The following is a 16,366-nucleotide window of genomic DNA, read 5'->3' on the forward strand; positions in this document are numbered from 1 at the left end:
TGTTAGTCATATTGTTGGTCCATAGTCAAGAAGTCTCAGAGAGGGAGCTAGAGCTTCTCATGACCTTTTGCACTCAGGCAACAAAGAAGTCATGCCAACAACTTGAGCTAGTCTCCTCAGCCAATCAAGTCTCAAGAAGACTTATTAAGGTAAAGAACTAGCCTAATCTTCATGGGAGAGGGCTTTAGGAAAAGCTAGCCTATTGTATATGGTAGGATGATAACCATATTCCTGCTTTAAAAAATTTTTGAACTCAAACATCAAAAGAACATTTCCTACACACTGTAGAACATAAAAAGAGGACTCTATGAAACCACGAATCTATTTAAAAATGCCTTTTTTTTTGAGACTGGATTTCCCTGAGTCTCCTAGGCATGGTGTGTGATCACTCATGGGGTCTATCCCAATATTGATTAGCATGAAAGCTATAATCCACTCCATATTTCCCAACCTGAGCTTTAACCCTCCTGCAGCTAGGAACTCCTGAACTGAATCCACCAGCCTTAGCCTCCTTAACAGCAGGAACTATAGGCATTCACCACATGCCTTTTCACATTTATTGCTTTTTTAATAAAAAGTATATAATAAATTTTACACATTATTTCTCTTTTTTTATTTTTAAAATTTCTTTATTTAACATACTTAGTTTGCAGCATTGATTTTCACATGAGTTTGAATTACAAATTTTCTCCCCATTTCTACCCTCCCCCCCACTCCGACATGGCGTATATTCTGGTTGCCCTGTTCCCCAGTCAGCCCTCCCTTCTGTCACCCCATTCCCCTTGCATCCCCTTTTCCCTTCCTTTCTTGTAGGGCAAGAGAAATTTCTACGCCCCATTGCCTGTGTATCTTATTTTCTAGTTGTGTGCAAAAACGTTATTTTTTTTTGTTTTTGAACATCTGTTTTTAAAACTTTGAGTTCCAAATTCTCTCCCCTCTTCCCTTCCCACCCACCCTCCCTAAGAAGTCAAGCAATTCAACATAGGCCACATGTGTATCATTATGTATAACCCTTCCACAGTACTCATGTTGTGAAAGACTAACTGTATTTTGTTCCTTCCCAACCCATCCCACATTATTGAATTTTCTCCCTTGACCCTGTCCCCTTTCGAAAGTGTTTGTTTTTGATTACCTCCACCCCCATCAGCCCTCCCCTTCATCATCCCCCCCATTTTTTTTTTATCTTCTTCCCTCTTCTTTCCTGTGGGGTAAGATACCCAATTGAGTATGTATGGTATTCCCTCCTTGGGCCAAATCTGATGAGAGCAAGATTCACTCATTCCCCCCTCACCTGCCCTCTCCCCTCCTCCCATAGAACTGCTTCCTCTTGCCACCTCCATTCTACCTCTCTCTATCTCCCTCTCTCAATATATTCCTCTCTCATCCCTTAATTTGATTTTATTTCTTTTAGATATCTTCCCTTCATCTTCAATTCACCCTGTGTCCGCTCTGTCTCTCTCTCTATATATATATATACACACATATACATATATCGATACATATACATTCACTTTCATATGTATATATATACACATAAACATAAACATATATATATATATATATATATGCATATTCCCTTGAGCTACCCTAATACTGAGGTCTCATGAATCATACACATCATCTTTCCATGTAGGAATGTAAACAAAACAGTTCAACTTTAGTAAGTCCCTTGAGATTTCTTTTTCTTGTTCTTTTTCTTGATTACCTTTCCATGCTTCTCTTGATTCTTGTGTTTGAAAGTCAAATTTTCTATTCAGCTCTGGTCTTTTCACTGAGAAAGCTTGAAAGTCCTCAATTTTATTGAAAATCCATATTTTGCCTTGGGGCGTGATACTCCGTTTTGCTGGGTAGGTGATTCTTGGTTTTAATCCTAGCTTCATTGACCTCCAGAATATCGTATTCCAAGCCCTTCAATCTCTTAATGTAGAAGCTGCTAGATCTTGGCTTATTCTGATTGTGTTTCCACAATACTCAAATTGTTTCTTTCTGGCTGCTTGCAGTATTTTCTCCTTGATCTGGGAGCTCTGGAATTTGGCGACAATATTCCTAGGAGTTTTCTTTTGGGGATCTATTTGAGGAGGTGATCAGTGGATTCTTTCAATTTCTATTTTGCCCTGTGGCTCTAGAATATCAGGGCAGTTTTCCTTGATAATTTCTTGAAAGATGATATCTAGGCTCTTTTTTTGATCCTGGCTTTCAGGTAGTCCAATAAATGATTTCTCCTGGATCTGTTTTCCAGGTCAGTGGTTTTTCCAATGAGATATTTCGCATTGTCTTCCATTTTTTCATTCCTTTGGTTCTGTTTGATAATATCTTGATTTCTCATCAAGTCACTATCTTCCACTTGCTCCAGTCTAATTTTTAAGGTACTATTTTCTTCAGTGGTCTTTTGGACCTCCTTTTCCATTTGGCTAATTCTGCCTTTCAAGGCATTCTTCTCCTCATTGGCTTTTTGGAGCTCTTTTGCCATTTGAGTTAGTCCATTTTTTAAGGTGTTGTTTTGTTCAGTATATTTTTCAGTATTTTTTTGGGTCTCCTTTAGCAAGTCATTGACTTGTTTTTCATGGTTTTCTCGCATCCTTCTCATTTCTCTTCCCAATTTTTCCTCTACTTCTCTAACTTGCTTTTCCAAATCCTTTTTGAGCTTTTCCATGGCCTGAGACCAGTTCATGTTTTTCTTGGAGGCTTTTGTCGTAGACTCTTTGACTTTGTTGACTTCTTCCTTCTGTATGTTTTGGTCTTCTTTGTCACCAAAGAAAGATTCCGGAATCTGAGACTGAATCTGGTTGCATTTTCGTTGCCTGGCCATATTCCCAAACAACTTACTTGACCCTTGAGTTTTTCAGCAGGGTATGACTGCTTGTAGAGTAGAGAGTACTATGTTCCAAGCTTGGGGGGATGCGCCAGCTGTGCCACAGCAGCACTCCTCCTTCCCCAAGAACCCCCAACCTGAACTGGACTTAGATCTTCAGCAGGCTCTTCACTCCTGCTCTGATCCGCCACTTAATTCCTCCCACCAGGTGGGCCTGGGGCCAGAAGCAACTGCAGCTGTAGTTCTGTAGCTGTGCCACCTCCGCTGCTCCCAGGGCGTTAGCCAAATCGAAAACTCCTTTTTAAACTCTGTCCCCAGCAGCTTTTCGCACTAACCTTCTCTGTTGTCTTTGGTGTTTGTGGGTTGAGAAGTCTGGTAACTGCTGCAGCTCACTGATTCAGGGCGCTAGGGCCCACTCCCAGCTCCTGGTCTGGTTGGTCCGCGCCGCCCACGCTGAGCTCTCCTTTGCTCCGCTGTGCTGCGTTCCCAGCTCCGTGCGAGATAGACCTCATCCAGAGACTATCCAGGCTGCCCTGGGCTGCAGCCCTGCTTCCTTCTGCTATTTTGTGGGCTCTGCAGTTCTAGAATTGGTTCAGAGCCATTTTTTATAGGTTTTTGGAGGGGCTTGGTGGGGAGCTCAGGCTAGTCCCTGCTCTTCAGCCGCCATCTTTGCTGCTCCCCCAAGGACTTATTTTCTGCAGTCAATTTTTGTCCCTCCTTTTCCAAGCTATTGACTCTCTCTTGCATACCTCTCATTTATTCTCCCAATTTTTCTTCTTCCTCTCTTATTTGATTTTTAAAATCCTTGTTGATGATAAACCCCAAGAGTCCAGCTTCTGGGTTAAGAATTCGCTATTTCACAAAAACTGCTACCAAAACTGGAAAACAGTATGGCAGAAACTGGGCATAGACCAATGTTTTACACCGTATACCAAAATAAAGTTAAAATGGGTTCACAATTTAGATATAAAGGCTGTTACTATAAGCAGTTTGGGAGAGCAAAGAATAGTTTACCTGTCAGATTTATGGAGAAGGGAAGAATTTATGACCAAACAAGATAGAGAGCATTATGAAATGCAAAATGGATAATTTCGATTATGTTAAATTGAAGAGTTTTTGTACAAACAAATCCAATGCAACCAAGATTTGGAGGGAAGCGGAAGATTGGGAAATAATTTTTACAACCAGTGTCTGATAAAGGCCTTTCTAAAACATACAGGGAACTGAGTCAAATTTATAGAAATGCAAGTCATTCCTCAGTTGATAAATGGTCAAAGGATATAAACAGGCAGTTTTCAGAGGAAGAAATTAAAGATATCTATAATCATATGAAAAAATGCTCTAAATCACTAATTATTAGAGAAATACAAATGAAAACAACTCTTAGGTACTACATCTCTCCTGTCAGATTGGCTAACATGACAGAACAGGAAAATGATAAATGCTGGAGAGTGGGGAAATTGGAACATTGTTAACATTGTTGGTGGAGTTGTGAATTGATCCAGCCATTCTGGAGAGCAATTTGGAACTATGCCTAAAGGGCTATAAAAATGTGCATATCCTTTGACCCAGTAATAACACTTCCAGGGCTGTATCCCAAAGAGATCACACAAGTACAAAATGGACCAGTATGTACAAAAATATGTATAGCATATTTTGTGATGGCAAAGAATTGGAAATCAAGGGGATGCCCATCAATTGGGGAATGGCTACACAACTTGTGGTATACAAATGCAATGGAGTACTATTGTGCTATAAGAAATGAGGTTCAGACAGACTTCATGATAACCTGGAATGACTTACAGGATCTGATGCTGAGTGACGGGAGCAGAAACAGGAGAATATTATACACGATTACAGATGCATGATATCTGTGGTGACTAACTTTGATAGACTTGGCTATTTTTAGCAATTTAAGGTTCAAAGACAGCACCAAAAGACTCATGATGGAAAAAGCTGTGCACATCCAGAGAAAGAATTATGAAATTTGAATGCGGATTGAGGCAAACTATTTGCTCTCTTTTTTTTTCCTTCTTTTTTGGTTTTGTTTCTTGTTTTCTCATGATTCATTCCATTGGTTATAATCCTTCTTAACAACTTGACTATTGTATAAATAAGTTTAATGTGAAGATATATGTAGAGCCTTTATCGGATCACATGCTGTCTTGGGTGGGGAGGGAAGGGGGGAAAATTTGGAACTCAAAAACTTGTGAAACTGAATGTTGTAAAGTAAAAATAAAAAAAAATTAAAAAGATAGAGGGGGAAAAAATCCTTCTTGAGCTCTTCCAAGAAGGCTTTTGGGGCTTAGACCAATTCATATTCTCCTGTGAGGTTTCAGACGTGGGTGTATTGACATTGTTTTTCTTCTCTGAATTTGTGCCTTGATCTTCCTTGCCCCATAATAATAATCTGTGATGATTGTCTGTTTCTGCTTTTTGTTCATGGTGTTTGTGTAGTTTCTGGCTTTTAGAGTTGAGCTCTCCTGTTGGAGCGCAGGAGACACTGACCCAAGCTTCTTGTGCTAAGAACCTGAGACCTAGTCACTAACTTTGTGTGCCTAGGACTCAGGTGCTGACAACTGGAGGCTGTAAGGGCCTGGCAGTTTACCTGATACTGAGTCTGGCCCCTGGGGAATGCCTGCTTGCCCGGGGCCTTGCACTTGAATGTTTGGCTGCTGTAGGATGTCTGCCAGCCTGGAGCTGTGCCTCCTTGGAGTTGTGCTTCCTCAAGTTGTGCTGAAGCATTTCAGAGATTTGGCTGCTGGAGAACGCCAGCACACATCGTGGTTTTCTGAGCTGGTGTCTACTGGTTCCCCTCTGTGCTGAGGTACTCAAGGGGTCCTGTATTGGTGCTTGTCTACTCCACCAGCCTGGTGCCCAGTATCTCCCCCTGGTTTGCTTAGGTGGGGCTTACTGCTAACTTGCTGAGGCACGTCCCATCCTGTACTGCTTCCCATCTCCCAAAGCAAGAGGGGCCTTTCCTGTTAATCCCCCAAGCTTCCTGGGCTACAAGACTACTATACCCTGTCTTTCTGCTGGCTCAGCTATTCCAGGGTTTTCCCTGGGACGATATTTTGTGAGCTTTCAGAAGTCAATAAGGAAGGGTGAGAGAGACTTACTTCTAATTCTGCCATCTTGGCTCCAGGAAGCAGAACCATGCAGTTATTTTAAATGGAATTTCTTTTTTTTTAATCTCTTCCTGCCGAACTTAGTTGGTAATATATAGAATTAATTATTTATGTGGCATTTATTATTCTGTAACTTTGCAGACATTGTTAATTATTTCCACTAGTTTTATATAGTTTATTTTCTAAGATTTTCTAATCATACTGTTTTCAAAGAATGATAGTTTTGTTTCCTCATTGCCTATGCTAATTCCTTTTTCTTCTCTTATTGTTATGTCTAGGATTTCTAGTACAGTATTGAATAATAGTGGTGATAATTCACCTCTGATCTTATCAGGAAGGTTCTAGCTCATCTCCATTACAGAAAATACTTGGTAATGGTTTTAGATAGATACTATTTATCATTTTAAGGAAAGCTCCATTATTCCTGTGCTTTCCAGTGTTTTTAATAGGAATGAGTGTTGTAATTTGTCAACAGGTTTTTTTGCATCTATTGAGATAATCATGATTTTTGTTGGTTTTATTATTGATAATAGTCAGTTATGCTGATAGTTTTCCTAATATTGAACCAGTTCTGCATTTCTGGTATAAATCCCACATGGTCATGGTATTTGATATTTTTGATATATTGCTGTAATCTCCTTGCTAGTATTTTATTTAAAAATTTTGCATCAGTTTTTATTAGGGAAATTGGTCTTACTTTCCTCTCTTTTTCTTTCTGCTTTAGTTATCAGTACCATATTTGTTTCCTTGTAGGAGTCATTTTTTTGCCTACATTTCCATATACTTTATTTGGTATTGGAATTGATTGTTTTTCAAATATTTGGTAGAATTCACTTGCAAATCCCTCTGGTTGTAGGGATTTTTTTTCTTTTTTTTTTTTACATGGAGGTGTGTGTGTGTGTGTGTGTGTGTGTGTGTGTGTGTGTGTGTGTATTCTTTTTTAAATAGTATTTTTCCCCACAATTATAAATCTAGAAAATTTTTAGCATTCATTTTTACAAGATTTTGAGTTCCAAATTTTTCTCCATCCCTCTTTCCCCTCTCCTCTTGATAGTTTATACATGTGCTATCATGTAAAACATATTTCCATATTCACCACAGTTGTAGAAGAAGAAATATATCTAAAGTAAACAAAAAACGAGAAAGAATAAAGTAAGTAAAAAAAATATGCTTTGATCTACATTCAGAGTTCATCAGTTCTTTATCTGGATATGGATAGCATTTTTCTTTGTGAGTCCTTTGTACTTGTCTTGGATTATTGTCTTACCGAGAAGAGTTGAGTCATTCATAATTTATCATCACATGATTTTGCTGATATTTTGTACAGTTTTTTCCTAGTTCTGCTCGTTTCACTTTGCATCAGTTCATACAAGTCTTTCCAAGTTTTCCTTTACTCTGTGTGTCTCTCTACTTGAGGTGTGTTTCTTGTAAGCAACATATTGTAGGATACTGGTTTTTGATCTGCTCTGCTATCTGCTTCCATTTTATGGGAGAGTTCATCCCATTCACATTCACCATTATGATTACTACCTGTGTATTTCCCTCCATCCTATTCTTCCTCATGTTTGTCATCTCTCTTCTTTCACCCTTTCCCGCATCACCAATGTTTTGCTTCTGTTATCCCTTCTGTCAGTCCCACCCCACCCCCTTTATTTAATCTCCTCCCTTCCTACTTCCCCGTTGGGTAAGACAGATTTCTATATTCATCTGATTGTCTATATTATTCCTTCTATGAGCCAATACTGATGAGAGTAAGGTTCAAGCAATCCCCGTTGCCCCACCTCCCATCTTCCCCTCCACTGTAACAGGTCTTTCTTGCCTCTTCATGTGAGATAATTTAACCCATTCTGCCTCTCCCTTCCTTCTGCACCCATTTTGTTTCTTTTTCTCATCCCTTAACCTCTGTCTATGTTTATTCCTTCTTTCTGTACTGTTAGTGATACAATTTTTAAGAGTTACAATATCATTTTTCCATGTACAGATGTAAACAGTTTAACTCTACTGAATCCCTTATGGCTTTTTCCATTTTATTGTTTATGCTTCTCTTGGGTCTTATTGGAGGTCAGACTTTTGGTTTAGTTCTGCTCTTCTCTGTATTAAGGCTCAAAATCCTTCCATTTCATTGAATGACCATTTTTCCTCTGGATGTATTATGCTTAATGTTGCCAGGTAAGCGACTCTTGGTTGTCCTAGCTCCTTTGCCCTCTGGAATATCATGTTCCATGATATCCAGTCCTTTAATGTTGCAGCTGCCACGTCCTGTGTGATCCTGATTGTGACTCCTTGGTATTTGAATTGTTTCTAGCCACTTGCAGTATTTTTTCTTGACCTGATAGTTCTGAAATTTGACTATAATGTTCCTTGGGGATTTTATTTTGGAATCTCTCTCCTGAGATGATCAGTGGATTCTTTCAGTGCCTATTCTGCTCTCTGGTTCCAGGACATCAGGGAAGTTTTCCTTGATAGTTTCTTGAAAGATGCTGTCCAGAACTTCCTTTTGATTATGGCTTTCAGGTAGTCCAATGCTTCTGATATTGTCTCTCCTGGATCTATTTTCTAGGTCAGTTGTTTTTCCCCTGAGGTATTTTATATTTTCTTCCATTTTTCCAATCTTTTGAATTTGTTTGGTTGATTCATGATGTCTCATAGAGTCATTAGCTTCTACTCGCCTAATTCTAATTCTTAAGGTGTGGTTTTCTTCCATTAGCTTTTATACTTTCTTCTCCATTTGGCCAATTGTACTCTTTATGTAGTTGTTTTCTTGAGTGGATTTTAATATCTCGTTTTCCATTTGGCCAACTCTACTTTTTAAGCAGTTTTCTAAGCTGTTGAGTCTTTTTTCATAATTCACTCATTTCTTTTCCCCATCTTTCTTCTACCTCTCTTATATTTTTTTTAAGCTCCATTTTGAGCTCTTCCATAAGTTCTTTCTGGACTTAAGAGGACTTCCCATTTTTCTTTGGGGTTTTGCCCATGGTGTTTTGACACTATTGTTCTCTTCTGAGTTTGTGTCTTGATCTTCCCTTGACCTTAATAACTTTCTATATTCAGAGTCTTTTTTTTGTTGTTTTCTGCTCAGTGATGAACTACACATCTCTTCAAAGGCCAGACTAGCCATACTTGGAAAAGTTCATTCCAAAGTTGTCTGCAGAGGGATAAATTTTTTTGTTTACAGCAGTTCTCATAAAATATAAGGTGATGTGATCTGCCTTAGTTGAATAATTATCCACACCAATAAAATCACACACAAATCCTTGAAGTATTGAAATATTGACTTACCAGATAATTTTCTGGACAACCTTTATCTTTATCTTTTAGGAACTTAGGCATAAAACTGACACAATGATAATACTCCATTTCCTAGGAATCTAGATATGTGTTTTAATTTTTGTTTAAATCTTCTTAACTTTCTTGTGATCATTTTTCTTGTTAAAGGCTAAGATCATACAAATTTTTAAGTTAATTCATTCAGCAAGCATTTGTTAAATTCATACTTTAAGCAAGGCATTATGCTAGATGCTGCCGATACAAAGACAAAAATCTCTACCATTAAGTAGTTTACATTTTCCAGTTGTCTTTTTTCTTTTCACAGATGTTAATATTCCCAGAGAAATTCATTTGAGGGACATTTAACTTTATTAAATCAGTTGTTGTTGTGTGGGCTTGAAAATAGTACCGTGGGCTTGAAAGTATTACCCTTGGAGGAGGGTGGAGACAGGATGGCAGAGTAAAGGCAGGGACTGGCCTGAGCTCTCCCCCAAACCCATGCAAATACCTTTAAATAATGATTCTAAACAAATTGCAAAACCCACAAAAATATGGAGTGAAAAAAATTATTCCAGCCCAAGACAACTTAGAAGATCAGCAGGAAAAGTCTCTTGCACCAGGGTGAGAGAGGAGTGCAGTCTATCACAGGCCATGAAGACTGGACCCCAGCAAACCAGGAGCAGGCCTCTGGACAACTGAATCAGTGGCAGCAGTGGTGCTTTCCAGACCTCTCAGCCCACAGACTCCAAAGACAACCTAAAAGGTCAGCAGGAAAGGTCTGTGAAAATGGAGAATAGTCCTGCACAGGCCATACCAACACAGACCAGGCCCCAGAAAACCAGAAGCAGGCCTGGGGAGCCACTGAATCAGCCACAGCAGCAGCCACTTCCAGAGCTCTCAGCCCACAGACAGTAAGGGGGTTGAATAACTGGACAGAAGGAGATTAACATGGTCTCTTTGCTGGAACTGGGAGCAAGACTCTGTTGCTTTCCCAATATTCCTATCTCAGTTGCAGTCCTGGGTGGCAGTCCCAAGGTAAAGAGGAGCTCTAGCACACCAGAGGTTGTGGCTGCAATGGAGTTGGGACCCTCCTCATAGTTCCAAGGCAGAAAACTGCTTGTGGTTGCTCACAGACCAGACCACAGACCAGGAGAGTAGTAAACACACCTCTCTTTAGGTCATACCACCTTGGAAGAACTGAACATCACATGTCCCCAGAAGTACCTCTGAAAACAGCTGCACAAAACCCCTGAAGCTTGGGAAAGTGTGCCCTGCACCCTGGAAGCAGCGCCCTATTTTAACAAAGAGTTAAAAGTCAAATAGTAGGCTGGGGAGAATGAGCAAACAACAGATGAAAATTCTGACCACAGAAAGTTACTATGGTAACAAGAAGGATGAAAATACACTCAGAAGAAGACTGTAAAGTCAAAACTCCTACATCAGAAGCCTCCAAGAAAAGTATGAATTAGTCTTAGGCCATGGAAGAGCTCAAAAAGGATTTTGAAAATCAAGGAAGAGAGGTAGAGGAAAAATTAGGAGAGAAATGAGAGAGAAGCAAGAAAATCATGAAAAAAAAAAGTCAACAGCCTGGTAAAGGAGACCCAAAACCTACTGAAGGAAATAACACCTTAAAAAACAGAATAAACCAAATGGTAAAAGAGATACAAAAATGCCCTAAAGAGATAAACTCCTTAAAAAGTAGAATTGGCCAAATAGAAAAGGAGATCCAAAGGCTTACTGAAGAAAATAATTCCTTAAAAATTAGAATTGAGCAAATGGAAGCTAATGACTCAATGAGAAATCAAGAGACAATAAAATAAAACCAAAAGAATGAAAAAATAGAAGAAAATGTGAAATATCTCATTGGAAAAACAAGTGACCTGGAAAACAGATCCAGGAGAGATAATTTAAGAGTTATTGGACTACCTGAAAGCAATCATCAACAAAAGAGCCTAGACATCATCTTTCAAGAAATAGGAAAACTGCCTTGATATTTTAGAACCAGAAGGTAAAAATAAGAATGGGAACAATTCACTCATCACCTCCTGAAAAAGATTCCAAAAGGAAAACTCCCAGGAATATTATAGGCAAATTCCAAATTTCTCCAAGGAGAAAATATTGCAGGTAGCCAGAAAGAAACAATTCAAGTATTGTGAAGCCTTTGGCAGCTTCTACATTAAAGGATTGGAGGGCTTGAAATATGATATTCTGGAGGGCAAAGGAGCTAGGATTACAACCAAGAATCACCTATCCAGCAAAACTGTGAGTGTAATCCTTCAGGGGGAAAAATACATATTCTATGAAATAGAAGACTTCCAAGCATTTCTGATGAAAAGACCAGAGCTGAGTAGAAAATTTGACTTTCAAATACAAGACTCAAGAGAAGCATCAAAACGTGAATAGGGAAATCATAAGGGACTTAATATGGGTAAACTGTTTATATTCCTACATGGGAAGATGTTACTTGTAACTCCTAAGAACTTTCTTATTATTAGAGTAGTTAGAAGGGGTGTGTGTGTGTGTGTGTGTGTGTGTGTGTGTGTGTGTGTAGACAGAAGGCACAGGTGTGAACTGAAAATGAAGGGATGATATCTTAAAAAGTAAAATTAAGGGGTGAAAGTGAAATGTACTCAGAGAAAGAGAAAGTGAGAGGTAGGTAGAGTGGGATAAATTATCTCACCTAAAAGAGGCAAGAAAAAGATTTTACTGTGGAAGGGAAGAGAAGGGAGGTTAGGAGGAGGAGTGAGTGAACCTTACTTTCATCAGAATTGGCTCAAAGAAGGAATAACATACAAACTCAGTTGGGTATAGAAATCTATCTTACCCTGCAGAAAAGTAGGAGGGGAAGGGGATAAGAGAAGGGAGTGGTGGTGGTGGTGATAGAAAGGAGGACAGACTGGAGGAGGGGGTAGTCAAAAGTAAAACACTTTTGAAGAGGGATAGGGTGAAAGGAAAGAGAATAGGATAAATGGGGGGAGGAGGGAATAGGATGGAAGGAAATACAGTTGGTAATCATAACTGAAAAAAATTTTGAAGCAAGTTTCTCTGATAAAAGCCTTGTTTCTCAAATATATATAGAGCACTGAGTCAAATTTTTAAAAATAAGAACCATTCCTGAGTTGATTAGTGATCAAAAGATGTGAGCAATTTTCCAATGAAGTAATCAATGCTATCTATAGCCATATGAAAAAGTGTTCTAACTCTATTGAATGGAGAAATACAAATGAAAACAATTCTAATATACTACCTCATACCTATCAGATTGGCTAATAGGATCGTAAAGGAAATTGAGAAAGGTTGGAGGGGATGTGGGAAAAATGAGATATTAATGCATTGTTGGTGGAGTCGTGAAGTGATTCAACCATTCTGCAGAACAATCTGGAACTGTGCCCAAAGGGCTATAAAACCTTGCATGCCCTTTGACCTAGCAATGCCACTACTTGGTCTGTATCTCTAAAAAGAAAAGAAAAAAGACCTACATATACAAAAATATTTATAGTAGTTCTTTTCTGGTGGCAAAGAATTGGAAATTTAGGGGATCCCTATCAACTGGGGAATGGCTGAACGAATTGTGTCATTATGTCACCATATTGCACTATGAGAAATGATGGGTAGGATGCTCTCAGAAAAACCTGGAAAGACTTACATGAGCTGATGTAAAGTGAAATGTACTGCATAACAGCAATATATTGTAAGATGATCAGCTGTGAATGACTTAGCTATTCTTGGCACTACAATGATCCAAGACACTCTGAAGGACTTACGATGAGAAATGCTATCCATCCCCAGAAGAAAGAACTGATGGTGTGTGAATTCAGATTTAAATATACTTTTTAAACTTTCTTTTTCTTGAGGTTTTTTGTTTTGGTTTGTGTTTTCTTTCAAAATGTTTTGCATGATTACACGTGTATAATCTATATCTAATTTGCCTTCTCAGTGGTGGGTAGGGTGGAAGTGGGGAAGGAGAAAGGGAGAGAATTTGGAACTTAAAGTTTTAAAAATGAATGTTAAAAATTGTTTTGGCATGTACCTATGGAAAAATAAAATACTAAATAAAAAAAAAGAAATGACTGACAAATCCACTCTAAATTAAAATAAAAAGCAACCTAAATTATTCTGCTTTTCATTGTTTCTTAAGCTATCCAGTCAAACTCATCAGTCAGCTCTTAGCTTCAAGGTATTGAATATTATGAATGCAGAAGCATTTATTAAGTGCCCACTGTATGCCAACTTCTTCACTAAGCATTGTGAATACTAAGAAAAAAAGTAAGACTGTTCTCTCCATTCTAGGAACTTACATTCCAATAGAGGAAGATAATACTTAAGGGAACTTTTAAAGAAGGGTATTTTGGTCAGGGAAGTCAGAGAAACTAGAACTCAAATACTTTTTTACTGAATCTAGTAGTTATAAACTATTCAAAGCAAAACAGTGGCTCACCTATGCAGTCCTCATCTTAATTTGTTCATTTGGCTGTAAAATACAGTTATTTCTGGAAACACTTGAAAAGTTGTTTGCATAGAGAGTAACATCAAGACACGTAAGCCTGTAACTTAATTTTTCACATGATAAACTCATTCCTTTCATGATCATCTCTTGGGTAACCTTCTGTTTTGTGAGGAACCCACTTGTAATCATAAGGTAAAGGGAAGTTTTGTTTTTGTTTTAACATTATTTGAGAAGACTATCAAATGGTTTATCTCCCTTTTCCAGGCAGTGGTCACCATGGGTGTGGTACTCCAAGGTGCCAACTTATATGGCTACATCAGATGCAAAGTAGGCAACCAAAGTAATTTAACCAGTATGGCTACCGCTTATCTTGGAAAGCAGTTCTTGAGACAAGTAAGTATTTTCTGGGTGGAGGAGCATTTAGAATAGGAACAGAAATCATATCCAGTTCTGTGCCTGGTCAGCATTTAATACAATGATTTCTTTTTTGAAGTTTTGACAGCTTAATACTGTTAAGTAAAATTCCCCTGCACAAAAATGCTACAAATACATTTGTATTTCAATTTCTATAATATAGGTTAATTTTGATTTAAGAATTTGAAGGATTTTCGACATTCTGGGGTTGTTTCAAATCAATTGATGAGAAATGGTGACCTAATGGTTTGTCAGCTCTCTGGTTTGAAGATCAATAATAAGACTAATTTTACTTTTTATGGAAGTTTTATTGCTTTGCATTATTTTAGCATGTTATATGAAGGTACAGAATTAAACGATTTTGAAGAATTTTTATACTATAATAATATTTTGGGGGTCATAGTGAAGAACAAGCTGGAAAAATAGGGTCATGTCATTAAATTTAAAGTTCAGTTTTATTGGAGTAATTAAAATTTTCAGAGAGTAATGTTTTTATATCGTTTCAGTATGCTATGAGAGATAAGTTTGTAATTTTTTGGTGTCGTCTGTGGGTACACTCATCTTTCCCTTAAATAAAATTTCTAATTTTCCTTAAAAGTAAAATGACTGGCCAAAGTTACATATGGATGGTTTAGATTATTACTTGATGCTATCCACAGTAAATGTTTTGATGATTGAATTCCTATGAATGTACCTAAAAAGCAGCAGTCAGTTATCAGTTAATGATAATTTTGAAACGACAGAGGGTATGGTGTGTGTGTGTGTGTGTGTGTGTAAAAACACATATATACATGTTTTAACATAACCTTCATTGAAATGAGGAGAATTTAATAGGTTAGCTTAGTCAGCAAGCCTTTATTAAGCGGCTCTTCTGTCCAAGACATTGTGCTTAGGTTAGCTATTTCTGCTTGTGGTTTTTTTTCTTCTTTGTCTTTTGATACCTTTTAAGAGTATGAATTATGTTATTTTTAATGTGGAATTTTTCCTATCCTCCCAGAACATTAAAGATGATCAGATATCTTGAAGATAAAGAGAAGAAATGCATCTTGTTGTATTAAGGAAAAACTGAAGAGATTGTGTTGATCCTTTTGGAATTGAGCAAATATCTTGGGGTGGGCAAAATTATTAGAGACTTTTCTCATTTAAAATAAATTTTTTATATGAAGATAGTACTTTTGGCATAAAATCTGCCTTAGGATTCTTTTTTTAAGGTTGTTGCCTCAAAACTGAATAGGGTATGCATATTCATAATTTTAGAAAAGGAGAAATCTGAAATAGTAGTTTGTTGAATAATAGTTTGCATTTCATAAGTCATCTCCATTTCCACAAAACGCTGTATTTCATGGTAAAATTTTTTCACCTAAATTATAAATAAGCAAATAAAATTACATGGTGTACCCAGTTTGTCAGTACTGTTAAATTTAAGTAATTTTAATGGGAGAATGTTTATTTTGGTTTCTTCAGTAAACTGTTCATTCATGTGCTATTTATATATGTAACTTGCAATAACAGTTTGTATAGTTTATATTAGAGAGAGAGAGAGAGAGTGTGTGTGTAGTTTCTGTGTTTCTAAATATAGCTATACATTTCCCTTTAAACTCTTATTTTGAAAATTCTTGCAAATTCATATCGAGCATAATGAAAATTTCAGTGATACAAAAATGTTCACATAATAATGTATTACTTTTTGTGTTAGGTTGAGAATAATTATTTATTGGCATAGCAAATGCCTAAAGTCGCATTTTGTTTCTAGATTCTCTTTTGTTATTGAGAGAATTGGAATACTGGAAATTATAGGATTATATTATAGCATTTTTAAGTTGTGAAATGTGTTTTACTTAAGTAGTTCTATAGATTTTAGTTGTGTATTTCATCTGAAAAGATTGTTTTATGAATATATATTGTAAAAAATTAAGATTTTATTTAATTGGGTGAATTGCCTTTATTAAGAGAGACAGTTGTGATGTACAATCATTTTAGTATATTGTTTTTAGAAAATTTTGTTTTTGTTAACTGGAAAATATCTTTGTTATATTTAATTGATTAAATATTTCTGCCCTGCAGAGTGATTACACACATACTCTTCTGGTACAAGAGGACACATTTGATCAGTCTGTCCTAAGTGCTGAGGATACAGTGAAAGTGAAAAACTAAAAATCAATCCCAGCCCTCACTGGGCTCATATACTGTTTTGAAGCAAACATTTTACCCCATTTCAGTTAAGCTCCAGGCATTCTCTTTGGCAACCTATAACTTCCTAGTAATGAAAATGGTGTTGCATTTGGAGTTGAATCCTGA

The 16,366-nt window shown here is 37.3% G+C and overlaps 1 protein-coding gene across 2 annotated transcripts in view; it reads left to right on the forward strand.

Annotated features, from left to right (window-relative positions):
• The window catches only part of LOC118856233 (Golgi apparatus membrane protein TVP23 homolog B-like), a 44,221-nt gene extending 28,079 nt beyond the window's left edge, over nt 1–16,142 (forward strand). For both annotated transcript variants that reach the window (XM_036766406.1, XM_036766407.1), the window contains 2 exons: nt 13,919–14,047; nt 15,066–16,142. In XM_036766406.1, the coding sequence (XP_036622301.1) occupies nt 13,919–14,047; nt 15,066–15,092 (156 nt within the window). In that variant the 3' untranslated portion in view covers nt 15,093–16,142. The remainder of the gene's footprint in view (nt 1–13,918; nt 14,048–15,065) is intronic.
• The last annotated feature ends 224 nt before the right edge of the window (nt 16,143–16,366 follow it).

Source organism: Trichosurus vulpecula, chromosome 7 (assembly GCF_011100635.1).
Source record: "Trichosurus vulpecula isolate mTriVul1 chromosome 7, mTriVul1.pri, whole genome shotgun sequence".
Lineage (NCBI taxonomy): Eukaryota > Metazoa > Chordata > Mammalia > Diprotodontia > Phalangeridae > Trichosurus > Trichosurus vulpecula.